Below are 26507 nucleotides of genomic sequence, written 5' to 3' on the forward strand. Positions count from 1 at the left end.
CGGATAATTTAAATTCTTGGATTTTGTGATTTGAAATTCTAATTTTTGGTAAATTAGAATTTAGTTTATTTTCGTCGAATTAAGATAAATTAAGTTTTCGATTTTGGATGAGATTTTTAGCTAAATCTTATTCCAAGGATTTTGGAATTTAATTTTCCTTTTTAGATATTATTCACGGATTTTAGAGGTTAAGTTAATTATTTTGTTATGGGTTCGTTATGAGTTTTAGTTTTGTTACTAAAATTTAAGTTTTGGGCTTTCTTTTAGTGGGTTACTGGGATTTAAAATTATTAAAACAAAAAGATTGTAAAATAAAACAAAAAGAGAAAGGAAACCCTAAGCTACCCTTCATCTCTTCCTCCTCTTTTTGTTTGAGTAGCCGCCGCCGACCCCCCCTCTTCTTCATCTTCTCAGGCGACACCTCAAATCCGGCGACGACATCTCTGCGACGTCGTGGTTCCAATCCTCTACAGCATTTGCAACTCGACCCACGAATAATCGACTACCCCTCGATGACCGGTGACACTCCGTGACGTTCTCCTCCTCTCCACGGTAGCGCACGACGAATGACAGCAGCCCACGATTCAAATCTATGCACGCACTCCCTTTGGCGGCCCACGACAGTAGTGGCGCCACGGTCATTCTGATGAGACCTCACGGTGATCTGGCGACATTCCACAGCGGCGCACGAACCCACGGTGGAGCGACTCAAACCTGCGATGACGTCCGAGCACCGGCATAGGAGCGATTGCGAAACCTCCTTCAGTGTCGTTCTATAGTGACCGCGATGTGACCCCTCCGACGACCATGAACAGATCATGTCCGATGATTTCACACTCTGATCTGCGATGCCCAATCCAGATCTGTGATGATTTCTCCATTCCAATGACTTCCAACAACTTTCGATGCTTACCTACACCCAACTGAGGCTCGATTCAAGTTGCCCATTGTTTTTCAGCATCGGACCAGCAAGCCTGAAGCCTTTCGAACGTGATTTTAGAAGCTCGAATCTCTTTGGAAGTGACCCAACCATAACCCAATTGTTTCGGTGTGAGTTTGTAGGTAACGAATCACCCAAACATAGTTTCGATTCGATTAAATTGTTTTTTAAATGGTTTCTAATGCAAGTTTGGTTATTTTTGGATCTAGGAATCCTTCGGCGAGCTTAGTAGCATGTTAGGACCTTGTAGTAAGTAGTTCTTGCTTGAGGGGGTGATTGTTATTTGAAGCATGAATTGCTTGTTGTTTGTGTGTGTAATGATTCGATTCTTTATAACTAATGCTATTGATCTATTTATGACGAGCTGTTTAATTATTAATCTAATTAATAATGAATTAATATATATATACATATATATAAATTAAATAAATAATTAACACTTAATTATTTATTACAAAAATATAATCATATTCTATAGCATTTCTCTCGTATAATCTATAGTCGTAATGTACATTTTATGCACATTATTTTTAACCTATAGTTTTAATATGAATCTTATTCATATTAATTTTATTTGAATCTCATTGAAATAATTTCTCTCATAATATATAGTTTTAATTTAGAATTAACTATATATTATAATGTATCAATATACCTATAATCCCTTAAGTAATTTGAACATTTCAAAATTTTTCAAAAAATTTGATCCTCGTTTTACCCGTTATGAGCTAGAAGGGGACCTAATGGACCTACAGATCAGAAGCTCCAACGATACGAGATTAACTGGTCAAACTCATTGACCGAGTTAATCAACATTCGTTAACTATGGGTCACTCCACTAAAGACTCGCAGCTGCACTCTTCTCACTGCAGAATATTTTCGTGTCCACGGATATACAACCATTAATGACAAGTCAATTCTTCACGAGTGCTCGTAACTCAAGTTGGGTCAAATTACCGTTTTACCCCTGAGTTACATCTTACTCCTTAAATGCCACTGCTCCTCTAATGAACAACCCGGTTATGATCCGACCAAGAATCGGAAGTCCCTCTTGGGCCAATGAGAGGGTGGAGCCCCTTGTTCAAGTCGCAGAGTCAGCATTTAAGAGAACACTCATCTACTCCCCTAAAGTCGGGAAGGAGTGAATTCCATCTTGTGAAGTTATGTTCCCAGCTCCCACTCGGTCTCGTCATCAAAATGGTAGGAATATTGAGTCTGCAACTCGGGCCACTCTCACCCATACAGATCAAAGGACGAGCTCTCACAGGCAAGAGTCCATAACTCACTCAGGATTAAGAATGAGTTGTTTGGTCGTCCTATGAAATAGCAATCTGTTAGTCAACGACGTTCCGTCTAAAGATTGTCTATTTCGCAGTCCGATTTTATACAAACTCATTGTATAGGATACCCTCACTCGCATGTCTCCACACGAACGACCTGGATTGAGTCGTCTATAAGATTTACAAAGTGGGCCGTATCCATAGTGTTGCCAGGATAAGGTACCCAACCTTATCCATATACTATAGACCCTTTAGGTTATTCACGGGGTATTATCCACTCGTATATCAGGGGTATATCAAATATATACCTCGTATATCACGGGTATATCAATATATACCTAGTATATCAAATATATACCCAGTATATATACTGTCTCAGTTACATGAAAATAACCTTGGATGTTTAGTTTATTGGATTTTGGACAATGCAATGCTATGAATTCAACAACAAATTTATTGAATATACATTTGTTTCTACCTAAATAAAAACTACGAGTTTAGGGCAACACATCCAACAAAATTATTGTGTGAAACTGTTGGATGTATTTCTAAATTGAGTTGGATAAGTTGTAGTTGGGCGTGTTCTTAAAAGTCTTATGAATTGTTCTGTGAAAAGTCTGTTATCTCAAGCATGCTGAAAGGTTATTTGTTGAAGCTTATGTGTTCTCTATATTGTGAGCAGGTTAGTTGTTAAGTTATGTGTTATTGAGATCCGTGATGCACTAAAATCATATTGGATGATTTGTCGTGAATAGAAGTTGTGCTTAGTTGGATTAGGGAGCTGGTACTAGAATGTTGGTTGGAGACGAGAAATGATACGTGGAGTTTGGATATTATGGAAGAATAATAGGTGAGTGTCAGGGCCTCGGGTACAAAGGTGGGGGACTGATGCATCGCAAGTTGGGTATCGAGGCTCCAGGTACAAAGGTCGGGGGTCGATACACCAGTCTTAGTAAGAATGAGTGTCGAGGCTCCGGGTACAAAGGTCGGGGGTCGACACGATGAAACTAATTGTTGGGTAAGTAGACTTACTTGAGGGGATGTCTGAAGTATGGTTTGTGAATAGTTTGTCGTGTGTTTGTGTGCTAATATGGTTGTTGCCTGCTTGTATGCTTTAGTTTGTTGATAAATGCATCTTATTATTATCATCATTCTTGATCAACTGTTAGAACCATAAGTTTGTTGTGTCATGAAATGTGTTATGAATTAGTAAGCATGATTGGCTACGCTGAGTTTGATGTCGTATTCTGCCTGGGATGTGATTAGAGAAAATAATGGATAGTCGTTATGGTGCCATGATTGGTTGTGTGTAAAGCATGTTGATTATGTTGCTTATGTTTAGTTGAGTTTGTTGTGGAACTTATATGTTTCATGTATATTACATGCTTGATTGTTGTGAGGTGAATATTAATTTGTATGATGTATACTGAATTGACGGGAGTTGAATGTTGCATGGGCAATGAATTAGAAGTATGTAGAACTCTGGTGAGATTTTGGTTCTGTTATGAAGTGAATGGGTGAGTATCAGGGCCAGAGGGCTGATACTCACCAATAGGCTATTAAGCCTATTGTAACACTTCTACCTCAACAATAGGCTTAATGTTAGTTGGTAAACTAAAATTCTCTAAAGATAAATGAATCTTAGAAAATGGTTTAGGTTTAGTATACCTTGTAGACTTCCTTTGGAGATGTTTCTCAATCTTTATGGCTATTTGCACCATCCCTTCTAAATCCTCATAAAATTGAAGATCAAGTCGTTCGGCAATTTCCTTCTTGAGTCCTCTTAAGAAACGAGCCATTGTAACTTCCTCATCCTCATAAAGATCAAGCTCCTCAAGCAACATTTGCATCTCCATGTAGTAAGCCTCCACGCTATTGCTACCTTGTCGCAAAGATCTCAACTTATAGAAACACTTGGGAACAAAATGCTCTCTCATTAAATGCTTGAGAACATACCATGAGTTTATTGGACACTCAAAGTTCTTCCTCCTACTCAAAAACATGTTATCCCACCAAGTAATTGCATAATCTCGAAGTTGAGCAACAATGAGTTTTACCTTTACTTCCTCACTTAATGGGTAGTAATCAAAGACACGTTCAACTTGCTGTTCCCATTGAATGTATTCCTTCGGGTTTGTACTTCCATGGAACATAGGAAGTTTAGGCTTGATGCTTCTCAATATAGGATCAACTTTATGAACTCCTCCTAGATTTCTCGTTTGGACAGCATTGCAACATCCACCATGTTCCCTTCCTTCGACCTCCAAATACTTGAAGTTGGACTTGTTCTTGACTTAATTCAATGCAACTTGAGGTTGCCATAAATGACACTAGAGTGCATTTAATGCAACTCCAATTTGTTGTCAACTTGGACATAGGATTCTCCAACAACTTCCTTTAACTCTTGAAGACTAAGACACTTTGGTTCATATCACCCTGGGTACAAAGGTCAATGGTCGATACGACTTGAAGGAGTAAGTTTGTGAGAAAGAGGAAAACAAGATAGTGAGTTGAGGTGCAAGGTTGGTTTGGCATGTAGGTTGCATGTTTAGTTATGTATATATTCCTATTGTGTAAAGCATGATGATTTGTTATGCATGTCGCTTGAACTTTATGTGATAAGCATGTTGTTTGTGTGTGACCGTTTAGGTATGTGCTGCTTACTGGGTACCGTGGTTGTACTCATCCCTTTTTTCCCCCCAGATTTTGTAGGTAACGAGATACCTTATTGGAATGGTGATGGCAAGGAGGAGACTTGATCGGAATGACCATTAGCTGCATTGTTCGCATTTATTCTCATTTAGTTAGGATAGTTGCAATTATTACATCTTGTAGTTGAGTTGTTAGTAGTTGGTTCTATTTAGTTTTCTGGTTCAAAGGATGTTTTAAGACTGTCAATTCGTTACCCTTTGAGGTCATTAGTTTTTGTTTAGCTTTTCAAACTGCGGGGTTGTAATCTATTAAGAATAACTTTTCCTATTCGAGATGTTAATATTTGTTTAGTGGATGGTTTATGGTTACTAAAGGTTTCTTTGAGAAGTGTGGATAAGGTGAAGTTGGTATTAAATGAATTATCTATAAAGTATTTGAGTTTTTGGTTAAATCTTTAGTGTTGTTGTTTTGTTTGTTCAAGCTCTCGTGAGGGTTGAAATCAGAGTAGCGTAGGGGGAGCGTGGTGCTTTTATCATTTAGTCTTGTTTGTTGAAGTTAATTCTCATTCCTTAGTAAAAGTTTTAAGTAGTTTTTAGTAAAAGTCCCCGTTTGGGATGTTGAAAATCTTAGGGCGTTACACCCATTGTTGAGTGTTGTTTTGAGCTCTTTGTTGATTTACTATTGTTGTGACAACGCAGGTTGAGTGGGAAAACCATGAGGGGTGTAGTTTTGCTCGAATTGTTGAGCAGGTGCTTGTGCACTGCTACTAGCTCCTCTTTGGTTACTCTACGACAAGTTTGGATGGTGCCTCCATCCAAGGTTGTAGGTGTTTGAATACGGATTAAAATTCCGCTGGGCACTATTACCTATATAGTAAACAGATACTGGATTATGGGTCAGAGGGCCTATGTCAAAGACCGTGTTTTATGCGCTTATGTCTCAGTCACATCCTATATTGGTTTCCTATTATTTTACCTAACCCACCATTCGAAAAGTTGGGTTTTAGTGCATAAATCAATTTCCCACTACCTAAATGAAAAAAGACGTAAAGAGAAATTTTTGAAACCAACCCAAGATTGTGCCAGACGCAATCTGGGCAAATCTCGAGCATGTTCGAAATCAAATCATTTGGATAAGGCATTTGACAGAGAGGTCGATAAATAAATTAGTGCATAATCTAAGGAAAGAAAACGCACAAAAACATTAATGAAGGAATTTCCATTGAATTTAAATAAATAATAACAATGGACAAGGTGGTACAGCTTGACACTCTTCTCTTTCGAGCATGAGGCGAGTGTAAACGAGCATAATAACTTTAAAATAATGCATTATATGAGGAATGGAAAGTACAAACTCGAATTGAAGGCAATATGATAAGTAAATGTATGAAAATACAAGAAAATGACAACGAAAACTTAACCCACCCTTCTCAGAGTTGCGCTTTAGTGCATAAATCAAATTCCCAGTGGCCGAGTGGAAAAAAGATATAAAGACAATTTTTTAGAAACCAACCCAAGATTGTGCTGGGCGCAATCTGGTCAAATCTCAAGCATGTTCGAAAATCAAGTCATTTAACTAAGACATTCCACAGAGAGATCGATAAATAACTTAGTGCATAATTAAAGGAAAGAAAATGCACAAGAACATAAAAGAAATAATTTCCATTGAATTTTAATGAATAATTTCAACAGAGAGATCGATAAATAATCTCGTCTTTTTCGCGCGTGAGGGGAGTGTAAATTCGCGTAAGAATGTTTAAAGAACGGAATAAATGAAAAACGGAAGTACAAACTCGAATTAAAGGCAATTCAATAACTAAAAGAGGTAAAATACAAGAAACGAACAACTAAAATATAACTCTAATGCTTATGAACGAACTATACAGCTAAGAACGAGAGAAACGAATATGAAAACGAGTTGAGAATGGATGATTTGCTGTTGGGGGAGTGACTTCTTTTTATAGGTCCTCAAGGTGGTTGAACTACCTTCCATTTTAAGTGGAACAGAGTTGAGATTATCTCAACAAACGTTCACTGACTTGGACTCATGGTTTTGGGTTGATTCAAACATGTTGGAAATGATTCCCTTGCCCTTCTTTAAGTGAAACACACGTTTTGAAGAAATCTTGACTAAAAAAACGCCAGGTGCTTTTTTCCTGCAAAACAGATTTCTTTTATTTTCTTCCAACTTTGACTGCATTTTTCTCATATTTTTCTTAAAGTACCATATATTGCAAATTATCCATTAATGTTCTATGCATGTTATACTTTAAGAATATGTAAGCCTTTTTAGCTAATAATGATGGGAAAGTATTCAAAATTATGGTCAAACAGGCCTACCGACACACATTTCTACAATAAAAAGTCAACCCTAACTGAGGCTGAGTGCGTTGTAGCTTTTGAAGCAGCGAAGGAAGCAGTTTGGCTTCGGAAGTTCTTAACAAAATTATAAGTCGTTCCAGACATGAACTTGCCCATCACACTTTACTGTGATAATAGTGGTGTTGTGGCAAATTCTAAAGAACCTCGAAGCCACAAGAAAGGCAAGCACATCGAAAGAAAGTACTACCTTATATGGGATATAGTGCAACGAGAAGATGTGATCGTCACAAAGATCGCATCGAAGCACAACATTGCTGATCCTTTTACGAAGGCACTCACGACTAAAGCGTTTGAGGGTTATCTAGATGTTGGGTGTGTTGCCCTAAACTCGTAGTTTGTAATTATGTAAAAAACAAATTTATATTCAATCAATTTGTTGTTGAATTTATAGCATTGCATTGTCCAAATCCAATCAACTAAACATCCAGAGTTAATTATCATGTAACCTAGACAATATATATATTTGATATACCCTCGATATACAACTGGATAATGTCTCGGGAATAACCTATAGGGTCCATAGTATATGGATAAGGCTGGGTACCTTATCTTGGCAACACTATGGATACGATCCACTTTGTAAATGTTACAAATGACCCGATCCAGGTCGTTCGTGTGGAGACATGCGAGTGGGGGTTTCCTATACAATGAGTTTATATAAGACCAGACTGCGAAATAGCTAATCTTTAGATGTAACGCTGTTGACTAACAAATTGCTATTTAATAGGATGACGAGGCAACTCATTTTCAATCCTGAGCGAGTTATGGACTCGTATCCGTGAGGGCTCGTCATTCGTTCTGTACGAGTGAGAGTGGCCCAAGTCGCTAACTCAACATTCGTACCATTTTAGGGACAAGATCGAGTGAGGAGCTGGGAACATAACTTCACAAGATGGAATTCACTCCTCTCGACATTTTGGGGAGTTGATGAGTGTTCTCTTTAATGCTGATTCTGGTTTTTGAACAAAGGGCCCCGCCCTCTCACTAGCCCAAGAGGGACTTCCGGTTATTGGTCGGACCATAACCAGATTGTTCATTAGAGGAACAGTGGTATTTATGGAGTAAGATGTAACACAAGGGTAAAACAGTAATTTGACCCAGCTTGAGTTACGAGCACTCGTGAAGAATTGATGATTACGCTTGTTCACATGCGTAAAAAGAAGGTTTTAGATGCTGTTTTTACTATGTTTTAGCTTTGTTTCGGATTTTTCTCGGTCGTTTGAGTTCCAATTCATGCAAAATTCATATATTATGGTTTGTGGTTGGCTTATATTGTATTTATGACATTTTAGGACCATTTGGGAGTGGAAATTAATCAAAAGAAGCAAAAAGACGAAAAAACCTACATGGGAGGCGCCAGGCGCCTGCGTGCCTGCAGAAAAACTGGTTTTCTTCCAACTTTGCCCTTAATGAAACGCGTCTTCCAATGCGTTTTGGTGGTTCCAACCGATGCATACGTGTAGAAGAAGTGTTCCACTATCAGTTTGAGCACGATTTGGTCAGTCAAAGAGTTGGAAATGGGTGATTCACCATCGTTTTAGGACCTACCTAACCAAGTCTGCACAGCTATAAATTCCAGCAACTTCTCCACCAAATGCATCAAGCCTTGCTTCCTTCTCTTGATCATTTTTAGTGTTTCTTTGTTGCTTTCTAAGTACTTTTGAGTTGCTTTCATTAGTTGCTTTTGGTTTTTATATCCCGAGCACTTTACATTCCTTTATTGAGCTTTGTTTTGATTTCGTTTGTACTTAGTTATTTTCTACTTATTCAAATATATAAAAATTCAGCACTTTGCTTCTCTTCTCTTTGCCTTTACTTTATTTTTAGTTAAGAGAGTTGTGTTTTTGGAGGAAGGAGCACGTGACACTCCCCCTTGCTTGAAAGAGAAGGGCGAAGCTCTCAATCCCGATAAAAACTCTCCGTTAGTTAACTTTTGTTTTTCACACATGCATTTCAATTTCAACCACTTTACTTGCTGTATTTTCTTCAATATGTCTTTCTAAATTCCCGTCTCTAGCCCGGTTATGGATAGTTAGCCTTTTATTTCTAAAAAGGGTTGCTAAGAAGTAGTGTTTTTGCTTTCCATTCATTGCTCAACATGTTTTCCCAAAAGTTAGGATTTAGAGAAGGCCACTGTAAGTCTTAACAAGTCAATACAGAAAAGGTTGCTTATTTGCATTGTTGAGTGGTTAAAACCGAGGAGAGGAGCGCCTTAGACATAAGGGTTCCGCTTAAGTAGCCTAGACATAGGACCTTAACCCGAGGTTGCGACTATTTCCATCCTAAAACTAAGATATCTCTCATAATAGACATATTAGGGAATGTCTTAGGACTTTGAACTTGCTTAGACATAAGTCAAGTGAAAAGTGTAGTCGTTGGTTCCTAAAGTAAAATGCATATCGTCCTTAGCATATCCTTGATTCTTTGTTGGCTAACTTGAAGTAATTCGGGCTAGGTTTTATCATTATAAGTCCAAATCCCAAATCCAAAACCATTATTTGTGACCACTTCCCATTTTACAAGAATCACTCGTTTCAACATTCACTATTCTTTAAAACTTTAGAGTTTGGAAATTATTTAGAAGTCCTTGAGGATCGATACTTGAATACTCCATCCATTTTATATTACTCTGACAGGTGTGCGCTTGCATCTATATAATTGTTACCACGCTTAGTGCGTGCGTTCAGCAAACCGCCAGTCAATTGACTTGCCATTAATGGTAGTATATCCGTGGACATGACAATATTATGCAGTGAGAAGAGTGCAGCTGCAGGTCTTTAGTGGAGTGACTCGAGTTAAAGAATGTTGATTAACTCGGTTAATGAGTTTGACCGTAATCACGTGTCGTTTGAGCTTATGACCTGTAGGTCCATTAGGTCCCCTTGCTAGCTCACAATGGTTAAAACAAGGATCAAGAGTAATGAAATAATTTTGAAATGTTCAAATTATATATGTGAATGTATATATTGTATATTGATACCTTATATACAGATATATATTATGAGAAAAATGTTTGAATGAGATTCAAATAATTAATATGATGGCGGGCCCTCGGCGAGGCTATGGTACCGACAGTTGAAGCCGAGGTCAATCGACATTTATCAATAGTTGAGAATGTTGTTCATCAATCAGTTCTCAGCTAGGTAATTGTTGAAGTTGTTGCCCTCCCACCTCGGAACAGTGAAGCAACGGCATAATGAGTCCCTGACGGAATACATCGCATGATTCATGGACGAGCATGTCAAGGTGGTGAGCTGCACTGATGATATCGCCATGATGTACTTCACGACAGGGTTGAATGACAGGAACTTGACAATTGAGTTCAGAAGCCGCCCGCCGGCCTCCTTAAACGAAATGTTTGCTCGAGCTCGCCAGTATATCGATGGCCTGGAGCTATGGAAGGCCAACGGAGCCAGGCGAAGCAGCCGTGGTAGAGATCGGGACCACAAGTCTCCACCCTCCAAGAAACGGTGCGATGATGATCGAAGTTCATCTCGGCGAGCCGATGACGACAAGAGTAGAAGCCGACGTGATGAAAGGGTCACTTCAAATCGTCGTGGGCCAAAGTTCGACAAGTTTACTCCGTTGAATGCCTCGATTGCTGAGATCTATGCAGTAGTCGAAGACACCGACATGGAGGTGCTATTTGCATCCCCTGAAAAGCTCCGCCGACCTTCGGGAAAGCGGAACAAGCGACTCTATTGCCGATTCCATAAGGATCACGGCCACGACACTTCCCGTTGCTTCCATCTGAAGGAGCAGGTTGAGGATTTGATCCGGATAGGTTATTTGAAGAAATATGTCGGCAGCAGAGAACAAGCTGAGCTAGAGGGATCAGCTCGGGAAGAGAAGCGAGAAAGATCTCAGCCGCCCAGACCAAAGGAAGATCGTCCTGCTGTTATAAACACCATTCACGGGGGTCCGAGCGGGGAAAAGTCAGGGCAGAAGAGAAAAGCTCTAGCCCGGGAAGTAGCGCATGAGGTCTGTACCTCGTACCCCAAGTGGCCCGTGATGCCGATCTTATTTGACGAGCAAGATGGTGAAAGGGTGCATATGCCCCATAATGATGCTTTGGTGATAGCCCCCTTAATAGACCATGTGAAGGTCAGAAGAGTTTTTGTTGATGGCGGGGCGTCGGCTAATATATTTTCCTTCTCGACCTACACGGCTCTGGGATGGGAGAGAAGGCACTTGAAGCACAAGACAACATCATTGGTTGGCTTTGCAAGGGAGTCAGTTAGCACGGAAGGGTGTATCTCGCTCCCTGTTACCATCAGCGAAGGGGAGCATCAAGTGACCAGAGTTGCCGAGTTTGTTGTGATAGATCGAAGCTCGGCATACAAAGTATCCGACCCCGACCGGGATTGCAACAGTCAGAGGTAAGCAAAGAACATCGAGAGAATGCTATGCAACTGCAATGAAAAGGAACGCCACTTGCGTAGTGATCATGGAACTTGAAACAGTTGCACCACCACATACCGACGAGGTAGAGCTCAACCGCGGCACGCCAGCAGAAGAGCTGAACTTGTCCCCTTGCTAGGGCCGGATAGGCAAGTCAGCATCGGCAGCAGGTTGGAGGCCAAAGCAAAGGAAGAGCTCGTCAGGTTTTTGAAGTCGAACTCCGACGTATTTGCATGGTCCCATGACGACATGCCCAATATCGACCCGAACATAATGGTGCATAGGCTTAATGTAGATCCTATGATATAGAAATGAGTGATCACGGAGTGTACGGGGAAAACTTACAAGAGGAGCAAGCTCAAATCAGCTCAAATGAAGCTTATGCTCAAAGTCAACCCAATCATGAGCCAATCATTATGCCACAAGGTCCAATCACAAGAGCTAGAGCTAAAAGACTACAAGAAGGGTTGAATGGTCACTTCCAAGCTAAGGTGTTCACACTTGGTGAAGCGTTGCATCCCTTCAAGCTTGAAAAGACATATTGTCCTCCAAGAAACTTCATGAATCTAATAATCCAGATTCATCCACATATTTAATTTATTATGTATTTTTCAAGGGTTGTGTCTTTTCATCGAAGGGTTGTGTCTTTTCATTATGTCTTTTGAATTACTATAAATAGGGATGTGCATTTGCTTTTCAAAGACAACATTTTTGATGAATGAAAATTTCAGATTGAGTTTAATCTCTCTCAAGCTTTTAAGCTTTCTTTGTATTCTTGTGTTAGAATGCATGTTTTAGAACTTTCAATCTAGTTTGATCCATTAGGTTGTGGAGAGTTCGAAATCTTGAATATAGGAACAAGTTCTCCTTTATTCTTAATCATTGATCATCTTTTCCAAGCACAAATCTGTTTAGCTTTCTTGGGGTTGATTCATCATCTTGTTATTGGGGTTATTCTTATTATTGTTGTGGGGATTCACCTTGTATAAGGGAGTTCTCATGCATAATTGAGTTAGTTCCTTTATCATCCTAGCTATAGGCCTGTAAGGTAAAAGCATCGGCCTGTCGACGCCTAGCGAAGTAATGTAATTTGTAAAGAGGTGGAACAGTTGTTACAAGCTAATTTCATAAGAGAAGTTCATTACCCCACATGGATTTCCAATGTTGTTTTAGTTAAAAAGTGATGCAAATCCAACCACGGATCCATTGACTGTACTCGGGGGACCAATTACAAGAAGCAAAGCAAAGAAGATTCAAGAGGTTTTCATAATACATCTTCAAAGGCTAGCTAATGCACACGAGGAGACAAAGATTTCTGAGGCAAAAATTCTTTACAATGTTAATTTAATGAGTCAAGAAGAGAATGGAGCAAAGATGGCACGGGAAAAGTTGTCTATTTTGAGAGATGGCACTGAGGACAAAAAAAGTGTGCAGATTGGTGAACAGGTGCCTTTGCAGATTGCACCTCTTGAGAGTTTGTGATGTCAAAGCTTGTCAAATCTCATCCAAACGTAAAGCGCCTCCTACATGTGATTTCCAAGACAATTTCAAGCAATTTTACGTTTTTGGATTCACATTTAGTTGTCTAGTTTGATGTGCAATCATGTTTTAATTTGCATGTCTTATTTTCTACAATTTGCATTAAATAGGATTTGAAAGACTTTTGGTGTTCCTCATGTTGAACGACCCTTTGGCCTATTTAAAGGCTTGTAATCACCTTGTTTTGGAAGATTAAAAACATATTGAAATTCAAGAACTTTTGTTCCTTAACACTTTTGGTGTTGCTTCTTTCAAATCTTGCTTTAGGTTTGATGTTAAACCGATTCATTGGATTAGTCTCGATCAAGCCAATTCTGGAGTGAGTCGTCTTAGGATCTAGGAGTGACCATCGTAGATTCTAAGTCCGATCTAAGAGTGATTCATCTTCTAACCTTACTCTTGGTTGGAATCATTCGGTAAGTTAGTCGTTTTTGTGAATGTTTGCAAGGATCCTAGAAGGACCTCTAGCTTTGTAAACCCGAGCAACCTTGGCGCTTATCAAAAAGCCTAACGGCAAGTGGCAGGTCTGTATTGACTTTATGGGCCTTAATAAGGCATGTCCGAAAGTTAGTTTTGCCCTACCTCGGATAAATCAGCTCGTCGACGCAACGGCAGGGCACAAGCTACTGTCCTTCATGGATGCATGCACCCGATCAAGAGCACACTTCTTTGTTACCGACTAGGGGCTGTATTGCTATAACGTAATTATCTCCAATAATAGAAGTAAGCAATCGGCCCAACGACCCAGGACAATTGCTAAAGAAAACAAACTCTTTGTCAAACAATAAATAAATAAATACATAAAAGCCAATAAACTCACAACAAACACCAGCAGCTCAACATAAAATTAAATAAAACAATTAAAGTAAATTAAAATAATTTCTAAAAAAAGAACCCAATCCAACCTGAGTAACGCGGGGCGTTACAGACTTCCCCCCTTCAAAAACTTTCGTCCTTGAAAGTTCGTCGATCGAGCAACTCAAGATAGCGGGCTCTGATCTCGTCTTCCCTTTCCTAAGTAGCTTCCTCGATTTGGTGATTCCTCCACAGGACCTTCACCAAGTCAATCGCCCGATTCCTCAGCACCTTCGTCTCTTTTGCTAAAATCTCAATAGGCACCTCTCTATAGCACAAGGTTTCATCTAACTGCAATGGTTCGGGATCCAAGACATGAAAAGGGTCATGGACATATTTCCTCAGCATAGACACATGGAACTTGTTCTGCACTGCATCCAACGACAGGGGCAAGACCAACCTGTAAGCGACTGGGCCAATGCGCTCGAAGATCTCAAAAGGACCAATCCTAGGACTAAGTTTTCCCTTCATACCAAAACGTAGGACTCCCTTCACTGGTGCCACACGAAGAAAAACGTGGTCGCCGATGCCAAACTCCAACACCCTTCGCCTAACATCAGCGTAACTCTTTTGTCTGCTCTTAGCCGTCTGCATTCTTGCCCTAATCCTTTAGATGGCACTATTAGTCTCCTGCACCAACTCTGGTCACAACAGGACTCTCTCACCGACCTCAACCCAATGAACTGGCAACTTGCACTTTTTCCCATACAAAGCTTCATATGGAGCCATTGCAATTGTTGCCTGATAACTGTTGTTGTAAGCAAACTCTATCAAGAACAGGTGTTTGTCCCAAGAACCACCGAAGTCCAATATGCAAGCTCTCAACATGTCTTCCAAAATCTGATTCAGACGCTCAGTCTGACCATCGGTCTAGGGATGGAACGTCGTATTAAAATAGAGCTAGGACCCAAGTGCGCCAAATAGTTGACATGAAGCGGGGATCTCGATCTGACACTATGGACACTGGTATGCCATGAAGTTTAACTATCTCCTGCAAATAAAGCTCCGCCCACCTTTCTACTGATTAAGTGGCCTTGCCTGGTATGAAATGAGCAAACTTTGTTAAGCAATCCACAATCACCCAAATCACTGTGTATCTTTTAACCGTCCTCGGCAAACCTGTAATGAAGTCCATGGCCACGTCGTCTCATTTCCAAACAAGTATTCTTAAAGGTTGCAACAACCCGGTGGGTCTCTGTCTTGAGGCCTTCACCTACTGACATGTCAAACACTTACTAACAAACTGGGCAATTTCTCGCTTCATGTTGTGCCACAAATATTGTTTCTTGAGATCCCAATACATTTTGGTGCTCTCATGATGCATTGAGAACAGGGTATTTATGGGCCTCGGTTAGTAAATCCTTCCTTAAAGAAAAATCTCTTGGTACGCATAGTCTTCCTTGATAGAGAAGGCCGTATCTTCTAAAAGATAGTAATCTCCTTGACCCACCATACTGAAACCTTTGATTAAGCTGGGATCTCCCATTTATGCAGCGATGATCCGCTGTCTCAAGGTCGGTTCAACCGAGAGTCGAGCTAACACTACCGAAACATCTTCCACCGCTAACTCCACCTCAAAACGGTCCAACTCATCTAATATCGGTCTATGGAGCACTGCCGAGGGTGCTATGCTCGTTACTCTTCTACTAAGTGCATCGGCCACCATGTTTGCCTTACCCGGATGGTAAATGATCTCACAGTCGTAGTCCTTTACCAGTTCTAACCATCTTCTCTACCTTAGGTTAAGTTCTTTCTGAGTGAAGAAATATTTCAAACTTTGGTGGGCAGTGAAGATGCCTCCATATCTTCAAGGCAAACACCACCGCAGCAAGCTCCAAATCATGGGTAGGGTAGTTAAGCTAGTGATTACGCTTGTTTACATGCGTAAAAAGAAGGTTTTAGATGCTGTTTTTACTATGTTTCAGCTTTGTTTCGGATTTTTCTCGATCGTTTGAGTTCCAATTCATGCAAAATTCATATACTATGGTTTGTGGATGGCTTATATTGTATTTACGACATTTTAGGACCATTTGGGAGTGCAAATTAATCAAAAGAAGCAAAAAGACGAAAAAGTATCATGGGAGGCGCCAGGCGCCTGGGATGCCTGCAGAAAAACAGGTTTTCTTCCAACTTTGCCCTTAATGAAACGCGTCTTCCAATGCGTTTTGGTGGTTCCAACCGATGCATACGTGTAGAAGAAGTGTTCCACTATCAGTTTGAGCACGATTTGGTCAGTCAAAGGAGTTGGAAATGGGTGATTCACCATCGTTTTAGGACCTACCTAACCAATTCTGCACAGCTATAAATTCCAGCAACTTCTCCACCAAATTCATCAAGCCTTGCTTCCTTCTCTTGATCATTTTTAGTGTTTCTTTGTTGCTTTCTAAGTACTTTTGAGTTGCTTTCATTAGTTGCTTTTGGTTTTAAATCCCGAGTACTTTACATTCTTTTATTGAGCTTTGTTTTGTTTCCATTTGTACTTAGTTATTTTCTACTTATTCAAATATATAAAAATCTAGCACTTTGCTTATCTTCTTTGTCTTTACTTTATTTTTAGTTAAGAGAGTTGTGTTTTTGGAGGAAAGAGCACGTGACACTCTCCCTTGCTTGAAAGAGAAGGGCGAAGCTCTCAATCCCGATAAAAACTCTCCGTTAGTTAACTTTTGTTTTTTCACACATGCATTCCACATTCAACCATTTTACTTGCTGTATTTTCTTCAATATGTCTTTCTAAATTCCCGTCTCTAGCCCGGTTATGGATAGTTAGCCTTTTATGTCTAAAAAGGGTTGCTAAGAAGTAGTGTTTTTGCTTTCCATTCATTGCTCAACATGTTTTCCCAAAAAGTTAGGATTTAGAGAAGGCCACTGTAAGTCTTAACAAGTCAATACTGAAAAGGTTGCTTATTTGCATTGTTGAGTGGTTAAACCGAGGAGAGGAGCGCCTTAGACATAAGGGTTCCGCTTAAGTAGCCTAGACATAGGACCTTAACCCGAGGTTGCGACTATTTCCATCCTAAAACTAAGATATCTCTCATAATAGACATATTAGGGAATGTCTTAGGACTTTGAACTTGCTTAGACATAAGTCAAGTGAAAAGCGTAGTCGTTGGTTCCTAAAGTGAAATGCATATCGTCCTTAGCATATCCTTGATTCTTTGTTGGCTAACTTGAAGTAATTCGGGCTAGGTTTTATTATTATAAGTCCAAATCCCAAATCCAAACCATTATTTGTGACCACTTCCCATTTTACAAGAATCACTCATTCCAACATTCACTATTCTTTAAAACTTTAGAGTTTGGAAATTATTTAGAAGTCCTTGAGGATCGATACTTGGATACTCCATCCATTTTATATTACTCTGACAGGTGTGCGCTTGCATCTATATAATTGTTACCACGCTTAGCGCGTGCGTTCAGCATAAACATCCCAGTCAAGTTTTTGGCGCCGTTGCCGGGGACTTTAGTTTTAAAATTATTTTCAAATTCTTTTAGTTTTTATTTTTGTGAATTGTTGTTGGGTGTAATTTCCATCCACCGTTTTTGTTCTATATTTTTGGTCGTTTATCTCACAAGGGTAAGTTAAAGTGCATGAGCACAAGATCTTTTCTTCTACCCCTTGACCCTGAGATTGAGCGGACCCTTCGAAAAACTCGAAAGGAGCAAAACTTCGAAAACAACTAGAAAAGCAAAAAGAGAGGGAAGGTGAAATCAGTCCTGAAAGTGAGGTAGAGAGTACGAGCACATCAATGGCAGATATTCCACCTCGTGATCCGGTTGATCCACCTGCTGTTAACGGTAATATGAGGGATCATGCAAGAAATGATGAATTCAACCATATCCAGATGGCGGACAACAGAGACGTGGCAATGCGAGAATATGCCGCCACGGCTTTTCAGAACTTTGATTCAGGGATAGTCAACCCTATTCCAGCCCACGCAAACTTTGAGCTTAAACCAATGATGTTCCAAATGTTGCAGACAATTGGACATTTTGGAGGGCAGGAACATGAGGATCCACATGATCATCTGAAATCATTCATTCAAATTGCAAATGCATTTCGATTACCTGGTATAACAGACGATGCTCTGAGACTAACACTTTTTCCATTTTCTTTGAAGGACCAAGCTAGAGCATGGCTCAATGCATTTCCACCGGGATCCATCACCACATGGGGGTCGTTAGTGGAGAAGTTCTTAACAAAATTCTTCCCACCTACTCGCCACGCTGATATCAGAGAGGAGATCATCTCCTTTAGACAGTATGATCGTGAACCTGTTCACGAGGCGTGGGAGAGATTTAAAGAACTAATCAGGAAATGTCCGAACCATGGCTTGCCGGCATGCATCCAGATAGAACATTTCTTTAGAGGTTTAGATCATCCTACTAAGATGATGCTAAACAATGCTGCCAACGGAGCCTTTACAAAGAAGACATTCAACGAGATAGTTGACATCCTAAATGACTTAGCTTCACATAACGAACTATGGTGTTCGCAAAGATCTAGGGCAGCACCAAAGAAGCAAGATCCAGCTGGAGTTTTGGCTCTGGACATTGCGACCTCGATGCAAAAAGAGATGGTTACAATGAACCAGAGGCTGAAAGAGATGGCATTGGGAATAAAAAATCCATTAGCCACGCCGATACAACCTGTGCAGTCGGATTATTGCACTCCTGCCCCTGTTTGCCAAGTCAACGATCTCATTTGTTCATTTTGCAGTGAAAACCATATTTATGATAATTGTCCACATAACCCTGCTTCTGTTTTTTATGTAGGACATGGGAACAATAGGAACTTTAACCCATATTCGAACACCTACAACCCAGGTTGGAGGCACCACCCTAATTTCTCATGGGGAGGACAAGGAGGTTCGAGCGGTTTTAATCAAGGGCAGAGCCAACAGAACAAGCAGCCCTATGTTCCACCTACACAGCAATACATCCCACCACCGCAACAGCAGTACAATCAGAGAACACAGACTCCACCAGTTCAAAATAACAACTCAAATCTTGAGAATATGATGAAGGAGTACATGGCCCGAACCGACGCAGTGATACAATCCCAAGCGGCATCAATGAGGAATTTCGAGACCCAATTGGGACAGCTCGCCAATGAATTGAAGAATAGACCACAAGGTTCTTTTCCAGGCCATACTGAATTACCAAAACGAGAAGGGAAAGAACAGTGCAAAGCTGTCACCCTCAGGAGTGGACTGGCATATGATGGACCAACAATGCCAACAACAGATGTACAGATTCCGTCCACTGAACCAATTGTAAAGATACCAGAAAATCCAACAACACCAGAAAAAGAAAATATTAGAAAAGGTAATGAGGACACCCCGAGTGTTCCTCCACAGGTACAGCCTTCTTTTACCCCTACTCCCCCGTTTCCACAAAGATTAGTTAAGAAAAATAATGATTCCCAGTTTAGAAAATTTTTAGATATTTTAAAACAACTGCATATAAATATACCATTAGTAGATGCTCTAGAACAGATGCCAAATTATGCTAAGTTTTTGAAAGATATAGTTTCTAGGAAGAAAAAAATAGGAGAGCATGAACTGGTAGCCATGACAAAATGTAGTAGTGAAGCTGTAGGCAGCCCGCTACCCATGAAATGTAATGATCCTGGCAGTTTTACCATTCCATGTTCCATAGGAGGAAAAAACTTAGGTAGGGCATTATGTGATCTAGGCGCTAGCATTAATCTTATGCCATTATCAGTTTTCAAATCTTTAGGCATAGGAGAAGCTAGACCTACTACGGTTACCCTCCAACTAGCAGATAGATCTATCATAAGACCTGAGGGAAAGATAGAAGATGTTTTAGTCCAGGTGGACAAATTCATTTTCCCTGCGGACTTTATCATTCTAGATTGCGAGGCAGACTTAGACGTTCCCATTATTTTGGGAAGACCATTTCTAGCCACTGGGGATACAGTTTTTAATGTAAGGAAGGGAGAAATTACAATGAGGGTAAATAATGAAGAAGTTAAATTTAACGTTCTAGACACCATGAAATTACCAGGAGACTTTGAAGAGTGCTCTGCTATAAATAGCTTGAATCCTATTATGTTTGATGAGTTTTATGACTTATTAGTTACAGAGATTGAAGAAGAGCTTGATAAGATAGCAGAAGGACCAGAAGATGTGGCTAGTCCTATTGAAAAAATACAAAAAGAAGAATGCAAGTCGTTACTTCCGTCCATAGTGGAACCACCCACGTTGGAGCAGAAGCCATTGCCGTCGCATTTGAAATATGCGTATCTAGGGGATAACGACACTTTACCAGTTATTATAGCTTCCAATTTATCACCTACTAATGAATATTCTTTATTGCAGATTTTGGAGAAGCACAAAAAGGCCATTGGATGGACGATAGCAGATATCCGAGGGATAAGCCCGGCCTTTTGCATGCACAAAATTCTATTGGAAGAAGATGCTAAGAACTCTATTGAGAGTCAAAGGCGGTTGAACCCGAAGATGAAAGAGGTTGTAAGGAAAGAAATTCTTAAATGGCTTGACGCCGGTGTTATATACCCAATATCCGACAGCAGCTGGGTAAGCCCAGTACAGTGTGTACCAAAGAAAGGGGGTATAACCGTGGTGGCCAACGAGGAGAATGAGCTCATCTCAACCCGAACTGTGAGCGGGTGGAGAGTTTGCATTGATTATCGCAAACTCAACAAGGTAACAAAGAAAGACCATTTTCCTCTCCCGTTTATTGACCAGATGCTCGACCGTCTGGCAGGTAAGGATTTCTATTGTTTTTTAGATGGATATTCGGGTTATAATCAAATTACTATTGCTCCAGAAGACCAAGAGAAGACAACATTTACGTGTCCGTATGGTACGTTCGCTTTTAGGCGAATGCCCTTTGGACTATGCAATGCACCCGCGACTTTTCAGAGGTGTATGATGGCCATCTTCTCTGACATGGTAGAAAATATTTAGAAGTTTTTATGGATGACTTTTCTGTTTTTGGAAATTCTTTTGACGCATGTTTAGTTAATTTGGAGAGAGTATTGGAGAGATGTGAACAAACAAACCTAGTCCTAAATTGGGAGAAGTGTCATTTCATGGTACAAGAGGGTATTGTTTTGGGTCACAAAATTTCCAAGCAAGGAATAGAGGTAGACCACGCTAAGATAGACATCATTTCAAAGCTACCTCCTCCTACAAATGTCAAAGGGATTAGAAGTTTTTTAGGGCATGGGGGATTTACCGCCGCTTTATAAAAGACTTTGCTAAAATTTCTAAACCCTTGTGTCAATTGTTAGAACATGATAGACCATTTGTTTTTGATGATGACTGTTTAAAATCATTTGAAATGTTGAAAGTTGCTCTAAGTTCAGCCCCTATAATTATCGAACCTAATTGGGATTTACCTTTTGAGCTCATGTGTGATGCCAGTGATTATGCAATAGGAGCTATGTTAGGACAACGTAAAAACAAGATCTTGCATCCTGTGTATTATGCTAGTAAGACTCTGACCGGTGCACAACTCAATTACACTACTACTGAAAAGGAACTGTTAGCAGTTGTGTTCGCCTTTGATAAGTTTAGGTCTTACTTGATAGGCACAAAAGTCATTGTTTTTACTGACCATTCTGCTTTAAAATATTTATTTGCTAAAAAAGATGCTAAACCACGTTTGATACGGTGGATTTTGTTACTTCAAGAGTTTGATATTGAAGTTAGGGACAGGAAGGGTACTGAAAACCAAGTTGCTGATCACCTGTCTAGATTGGAATCCCCGCTCTGTGATGATGGAACTGTTATACGTGAACAGTTTATTGACGAGCAACTCTTGCGAGTTGATTCAGTTCCGTGGTATGCCGATATAGCAAATTATTTGGTAAGTCGAATAGTTCCTTATGAGTTCAACAAGCAACAGGTAAAGAAATTTCTAAATGAAGTTCGATGTTATCGTTGGGATGAGCTTTTTTATATAAGCTAGGACCTGACAATATCTTACGCAGGTGTGTCGCAGAAGAAGAGCACGAGGCGATATTAGACGCTTGTCATATGTCTCCATATGGAGGACATTTTGCAGGACACAAAACCGCAGCCAAAGTTTTGCAAAGTGGGTTCTTTTGGCCCACTCTGTTCAAAGATGCACATAAGTTTGCCCAGGTTTGTGACAAATGCCAACGGACAGGTAATATATCTAAACGCCACGAAATGCCTCAAACCCCGATCCTGGAGATTGAAATATTTGATGTGTGGGGTATAGATTTTATGGGTCCATTTCCATCTTCTAATGGTAAGCTTTATATATTGTTAGCAGTAGATTATGTTTCGAAATGGATAGAAGCCATTGCAACTGCTACCAATGATTCCAAAGTTGTCATTCGTTTTCTGCAAAAGCACATTTTTACGCGTTATGGAACCCCGCGTTGTCTGATAAGCGATGGGGGGGCTCATTTTGTGAATAGGTCTATGCAAAAGTTGCTGACTAAATACAATGTGCGTCATAGGGTTGCAACAGCATATCATCCTCAGTCGAATGGGTTAGCCGAAATATCTAATAGGGAGATAAAAAACATTTTAGAAAAAACTGTAAATCTTAACCGTAGGGATTGGTCTTTTAAGCTTGATGATTCACTTTGGGCATATAGGACAGCATTTAAGACTCCCCTCGGCATGTCCCCCTATAGGCTAGTTTTTGGAAAAGCATGTCATTTGCCTCTTGAGCTAGAATATAAAGCATTTTGGGCTACTAAGAAATTAAATTTTGATTTGTTGGCTGCAGGTGAAGCGAGGAGGAAGTTACAATTGTTGGAATTAGAAGAACACAGGCACTTTTCTTATGAGAATGCTAAGTTGTTTAAGGAAAAAACTAAACAGTGGCATGATAGGCGTCTTCGGCCGAACAATCTTCAAGAAGGTGATCTGGTTCTGTTATTCAACTCTAGGTTGAAACTTTTTCCTGGAAAACTTAAGTCTAGATGGTCTGGTCCCTTTCAAATTTTTAAAGTCTACCCATATGGGGCAGTGGATCTAGTTGACTCTAAGGGAAATGTTTTTAAAGTAAATGGGCAGAGACTTAAGCCGTATTTTGGAGAACCAGTGGATAGAGGAAAAACCTCTATTCAACTTTCAGGTCAATAAATTTTTGCGAAAAATGTTTTTTCCTTCTTATCCGTTTTTGAAAGAACAAAAGTAAAGGAAGGAAGTCTTTGTATCTTGTATTTTCTCTTTGTTTCATTATAAAGTTTTTTTCTTATTAAGAGAATGTTTTTGAAAACGTTGAAAAAAAAAAAAAAAAAAAAAAAAAAAAAGTTGAAAAGAATTACGAGGCGCCTGACGCCTGCCCTTTGCGAAAAATACAAATCACGCGGGCGCCTGGCGCCTGCCCTGTTTTTCCAGCATTTCGAAAACTCTCAGGTTCGAGAAGTCGTGCAACATATCTACAAATTAAGGGCTTCATTGGATTTTGCGGTTTTACCTTCATGGCCTCCAGCGCTAGCTGCTATCCTTGGTCATCCATCTCCCAGTGTGACACTGATCCTAGTCCACAACCTCCGACTTCATGAAGGGGAGGTTTCTTCTTTGCTATTTTTTGTGTTTCTTCTTTTGTTAATGACGTAGTTTGCATATTCTAGCATTACTACGCATGTTTTTTTTTTGTATTGATTATGTTTCGAGCTCAGTTGAAGCATGAATAAATTAGTATCGTTTATCTTCTGATCACTTAAAGTATGCCTTCACTTAACCTTAGTTTAGCTTTTCACATGCCTATTTTGAAGCATCTGTGCTGTGCATGTGATTTCATGTCGATGATGATTATAAGAGATTGTTGAGTTTTCGGTTCTATGCCTGACTAAGCTTTGAGCTATTTCCTTTGTTTATGTGATAAACTCATTTTCTTTTATGTCTTTTTGATCTTTACAGACTTTAAGCTTTTTCTTTGCCCCTATATAGGAAGTCCTTGTCCTTTTTACTGTTAAGCCTTTTTCATCCGATGCAAAAGTCTTTTCCCAGTGAGGACACTGTCTCTCTTAAGTTTGGGGGGGACAGTCGTTGTGTCAGTCGTTGTTTCAGAAAGATAAGGTGTTATTTATATTTAAAAAATCATGCTATTTTCTTTTGAAAAAGAGTCAGTTGGAAAGAAAGAAAATGTTGAAAAGCACTTAGCTAAAAAAAATAAAAAAAAAAAAAACGAAAGAAAGAAGAAAAAAAAAGTTGCAAAAGAGTAAAAAAGAGTCTTGTTGAGAGAAAATAAGAGTGGGGAAAAGACTTGTGTTAGAAAGAAAAGAGTGGTAGAAACAATGAGAGTTAAAGAAAATGTATTTATGATTTCCGAGTCCTACTGTAGACACCCATTTAGTTTTAGGTTGGGTGTTGACTTTGAAAATAGCAGTAAAGATGGTGATAAGTGACTTCGTGTTTCTCATTGTCGTCGTTTTATGACCTAGCTGTTAGTTCAAAGTCTTTCTACGAGTAGCTGTGGTTGAAACCGATGTTAGTGTGTGGAAACCTCAGGGGCTAGTAGCCGGTCTTTCAGATGTAAAAGTCTTAGTGTAAGAAGGGAGTGTGCAGATTCCTTAGGGGTATTTGAAAACGTTTTCTGTTTTTGAAAGAGAAAAAAGATTTTGAAAGAAAAAGTTTTTATCATTTCAAACTTGGTTTATAGTGACTAAGTTTACAAAGGCAATAGAATGGTAGGCTCTGACATCTTTTCCCTGAGACAATTTATGATTGAACATCTCGGTTGCTTTTGCTTTTCCTTGTCCATGTGTTAGAAAGCTGATTAAAGTTGCTAAGTTTTGCTTGAGGACAAGCAAAAAGTTAAGTTTGGGGGTGTGATTACGCTTGTTTACATGCGTAAAAAGAAGGTTTTAGATGCTGTTTTTACTATGTTTCAGCTTTGTTTCGGATTTTTCTCGATCGTTTGAGTTCCAATTCATGCAAAATTCATATACTATGGTTTGTGGATGGCTTATATTGTATTTATGACATTTTAGGACCATTTGGGAGTGCAAATTAATCAAAAGAAGCAAAAAGACGAAAAAGTATCATGGGAGGCGCCAGGCGCCTGGGATGCCTGCAGAAAAACTGGTTTTCTTCCAACTTTGCCCTTAATGAAACGCGTCTTCCAATGCGTTTTGGTGGTTCCAACCGATGCATACGTGTAGAAGAAGTGTTCCACTATCAGTTTGAGCACGATTTGGTCAGTCAAAGGAGTTGGAAATGGGTGATTCACCATCGTTTTAGGACCTACCTAACCAATTCTGCACAGCTATAAATTCCAGCAACTTCTCCACCAAAATCATCAAGCCTTGCTTCCTTCTCTTGATCATTTTTAGTGTTTCTTTGTTGCTTTCTAAGTACTTTTGAGTTGCTTTCATTAGTTGCTTTTGGTTTTTAAATCCCGAGTACTTTACATTCTTTTATTGAGCTTTGTTTTGTTTCCATTTGTACTTAGTTATTTTCTACTTATTCAAATATATAAAAATCTAGCACTTTGCTTATCTTCTCTTTGCCTTTACTTTATTTTTAGTTAAGAGAGTTGTGTTTTTGAGGAAAGAGCACGTGACACTCTCCCTTGCTTGAAAGAGAAGGGCGAAGCTCTCAATCCCGATAAAAACTCTCCGTTAGTTAACTTTTGTTTTTTCACCCATGCATTCCACATTCAACCGTTTTACTTGCTGTATTTTCTTCAATATGTCTTTCTAAATTCCCGTCTCTAGCCCGGTTATGGATAGTTAGCCTTTTATGTCTAAAAAGGGTTGCTAAGAAGTAGTGTTTTTGCTTTCCATTCATTGCTCAACATGTTTTCCCAAAAAGTTAGGATTTAGAGAAGGCCACTGTAAGTCTTAACAAGTCAATACTGAAAAGGTTGCTTATTTGCATTGTTGAGTGGTTAAACCGAGGAGAGGAGCGCCTTAGACATAAGGGTTCCGCTTAAGTAGCCTAGACATAGGACCTTAACCCGAGGTTGCGACTATTTCCATCCTAAAACTAAGATATCTCTCGTAATAGACATATTAGGGAATGTCTTAGGACTTTGAACTTGCTTAGACATAAGTCAAGTGAAAGCGTAGTCGTTGGTTTCTAAAGTAAAATGTATATCGTCCTTAGCATGTCCTTGATTCTTTGTTGGCTAACTTGAAGTAATTCGGGCTAGGTTTTATTATTATAAGTCCAAATCCCAAATCCAAACCATTATTTGTGACCACTTCCCATTTTACAAGAATCACTCATTCCAACATTCACTATTCTTTAAAACTTTAGAGTTTGGAAATTATTTAGAAGTCCTTGAGGATCGATACTTGGATACTCCATCCATTTTATATTACTCTGACAGGTGTGCGCTTGCATCTATATAATTGTTACCACGCTTAGCGCGTGCGTTCAGCATAAACATCCCAGTCAGCTAGTGCACCTTAACTGTCGCGAGGATAGGTAATGACTTCCCATGCTGTATCAGAAATCACCCAATCCTCTCCGTGAA

General features: G+C 39.6%; 2 protein-coding genes and 1 non-coding gene across 3 annotated transcripts; 1 reads left to right on the top strand and 2 right to left on the bottom strand.

Annotated features, from left to right (window-relative positions):
• Positions 1-10481: 10481 nt before the first annotated feature.
• On the top strand, positions 10482-11963 carry LOC111025310 (uncharacterized). The gene is made up of 2 exons (XM_022303152.2): positions 10482-11632; positions 11717-11963. Exons 1-2 carry the CDS (start codon positions 10482-10484, stop codon positions 11961-11963), a joined length of 1398 nt encoding a protein of 465 aa, XP_022158844.2.
• Positions 11964-14207: 2244 nt separating this feature from the next.
• Positions 14208-14642, bottom strand: LOC111025308 (uncharacterized). The gene has a single exon (XM_022303151.1). The coding sequence runs from the start codon at positions 14640-14642 to the stop codon at positions 14208-14210; it is 435 nt and encodes a 144-aa protein (XP_022158843.1).
• A 3632-nt stretch (positions 14643-18274) lies between these two features.
• On the bottom strand, positions 18275-18381 carry LOC148207779 (small nucleolar RNA R71). Its single transcript, XR_015787656.1, has one exon. It is a non-coding gene; the product is annotated as a small nucleolar RNA R71 (small nucleolar RNA).
• Positions 18382-26507: the final 8126 nt, after the last annotated feature.

The sequence above is a fragment of the Momordica charantia genome, unplaced genomic scaffold (genome assembly GCF_013281855.1).
Source record: "Momordica charantia cultivar OHB3-1 unplaced genomic scaffold, Mcharantia_2.0 BLBB01000082.1, whole genome shotgun sequence".
In the NCBI taxonomy this organism is placed as follows: domain Eukaryota; kingdom Viridiplantae; phylum Streptophyta; class Magnoliopsida; order Cucurbitales; family Cucurbitaceae; genus Momordica; species Momordica charantia.

Excerpts from the sequence above, each read along its gene's own strand:
- LOC111025308 (XM_022303151.1), bottom strand. The coding sequence starts at position 14,642 with ATGCAGACGGCTAAGAGCAGACAAAAGAGTTACGCTGATGTTAGGCGA.
- LOC111025310 (XM_022303152.2), top strand. The coding sequence starts at position 10,482 with ATGGACGAGCATGTCAAGGTGGTGAGCTGCACTGATGATATCGCCATG. Across the intron at positions 11,633-11,716 it reads CGGGATTGCAACAGTCAGAG|TTGCACCACCACATACCGAC; the intron begins GTAAGCAAAGAA and ends AACTTGAAACAG.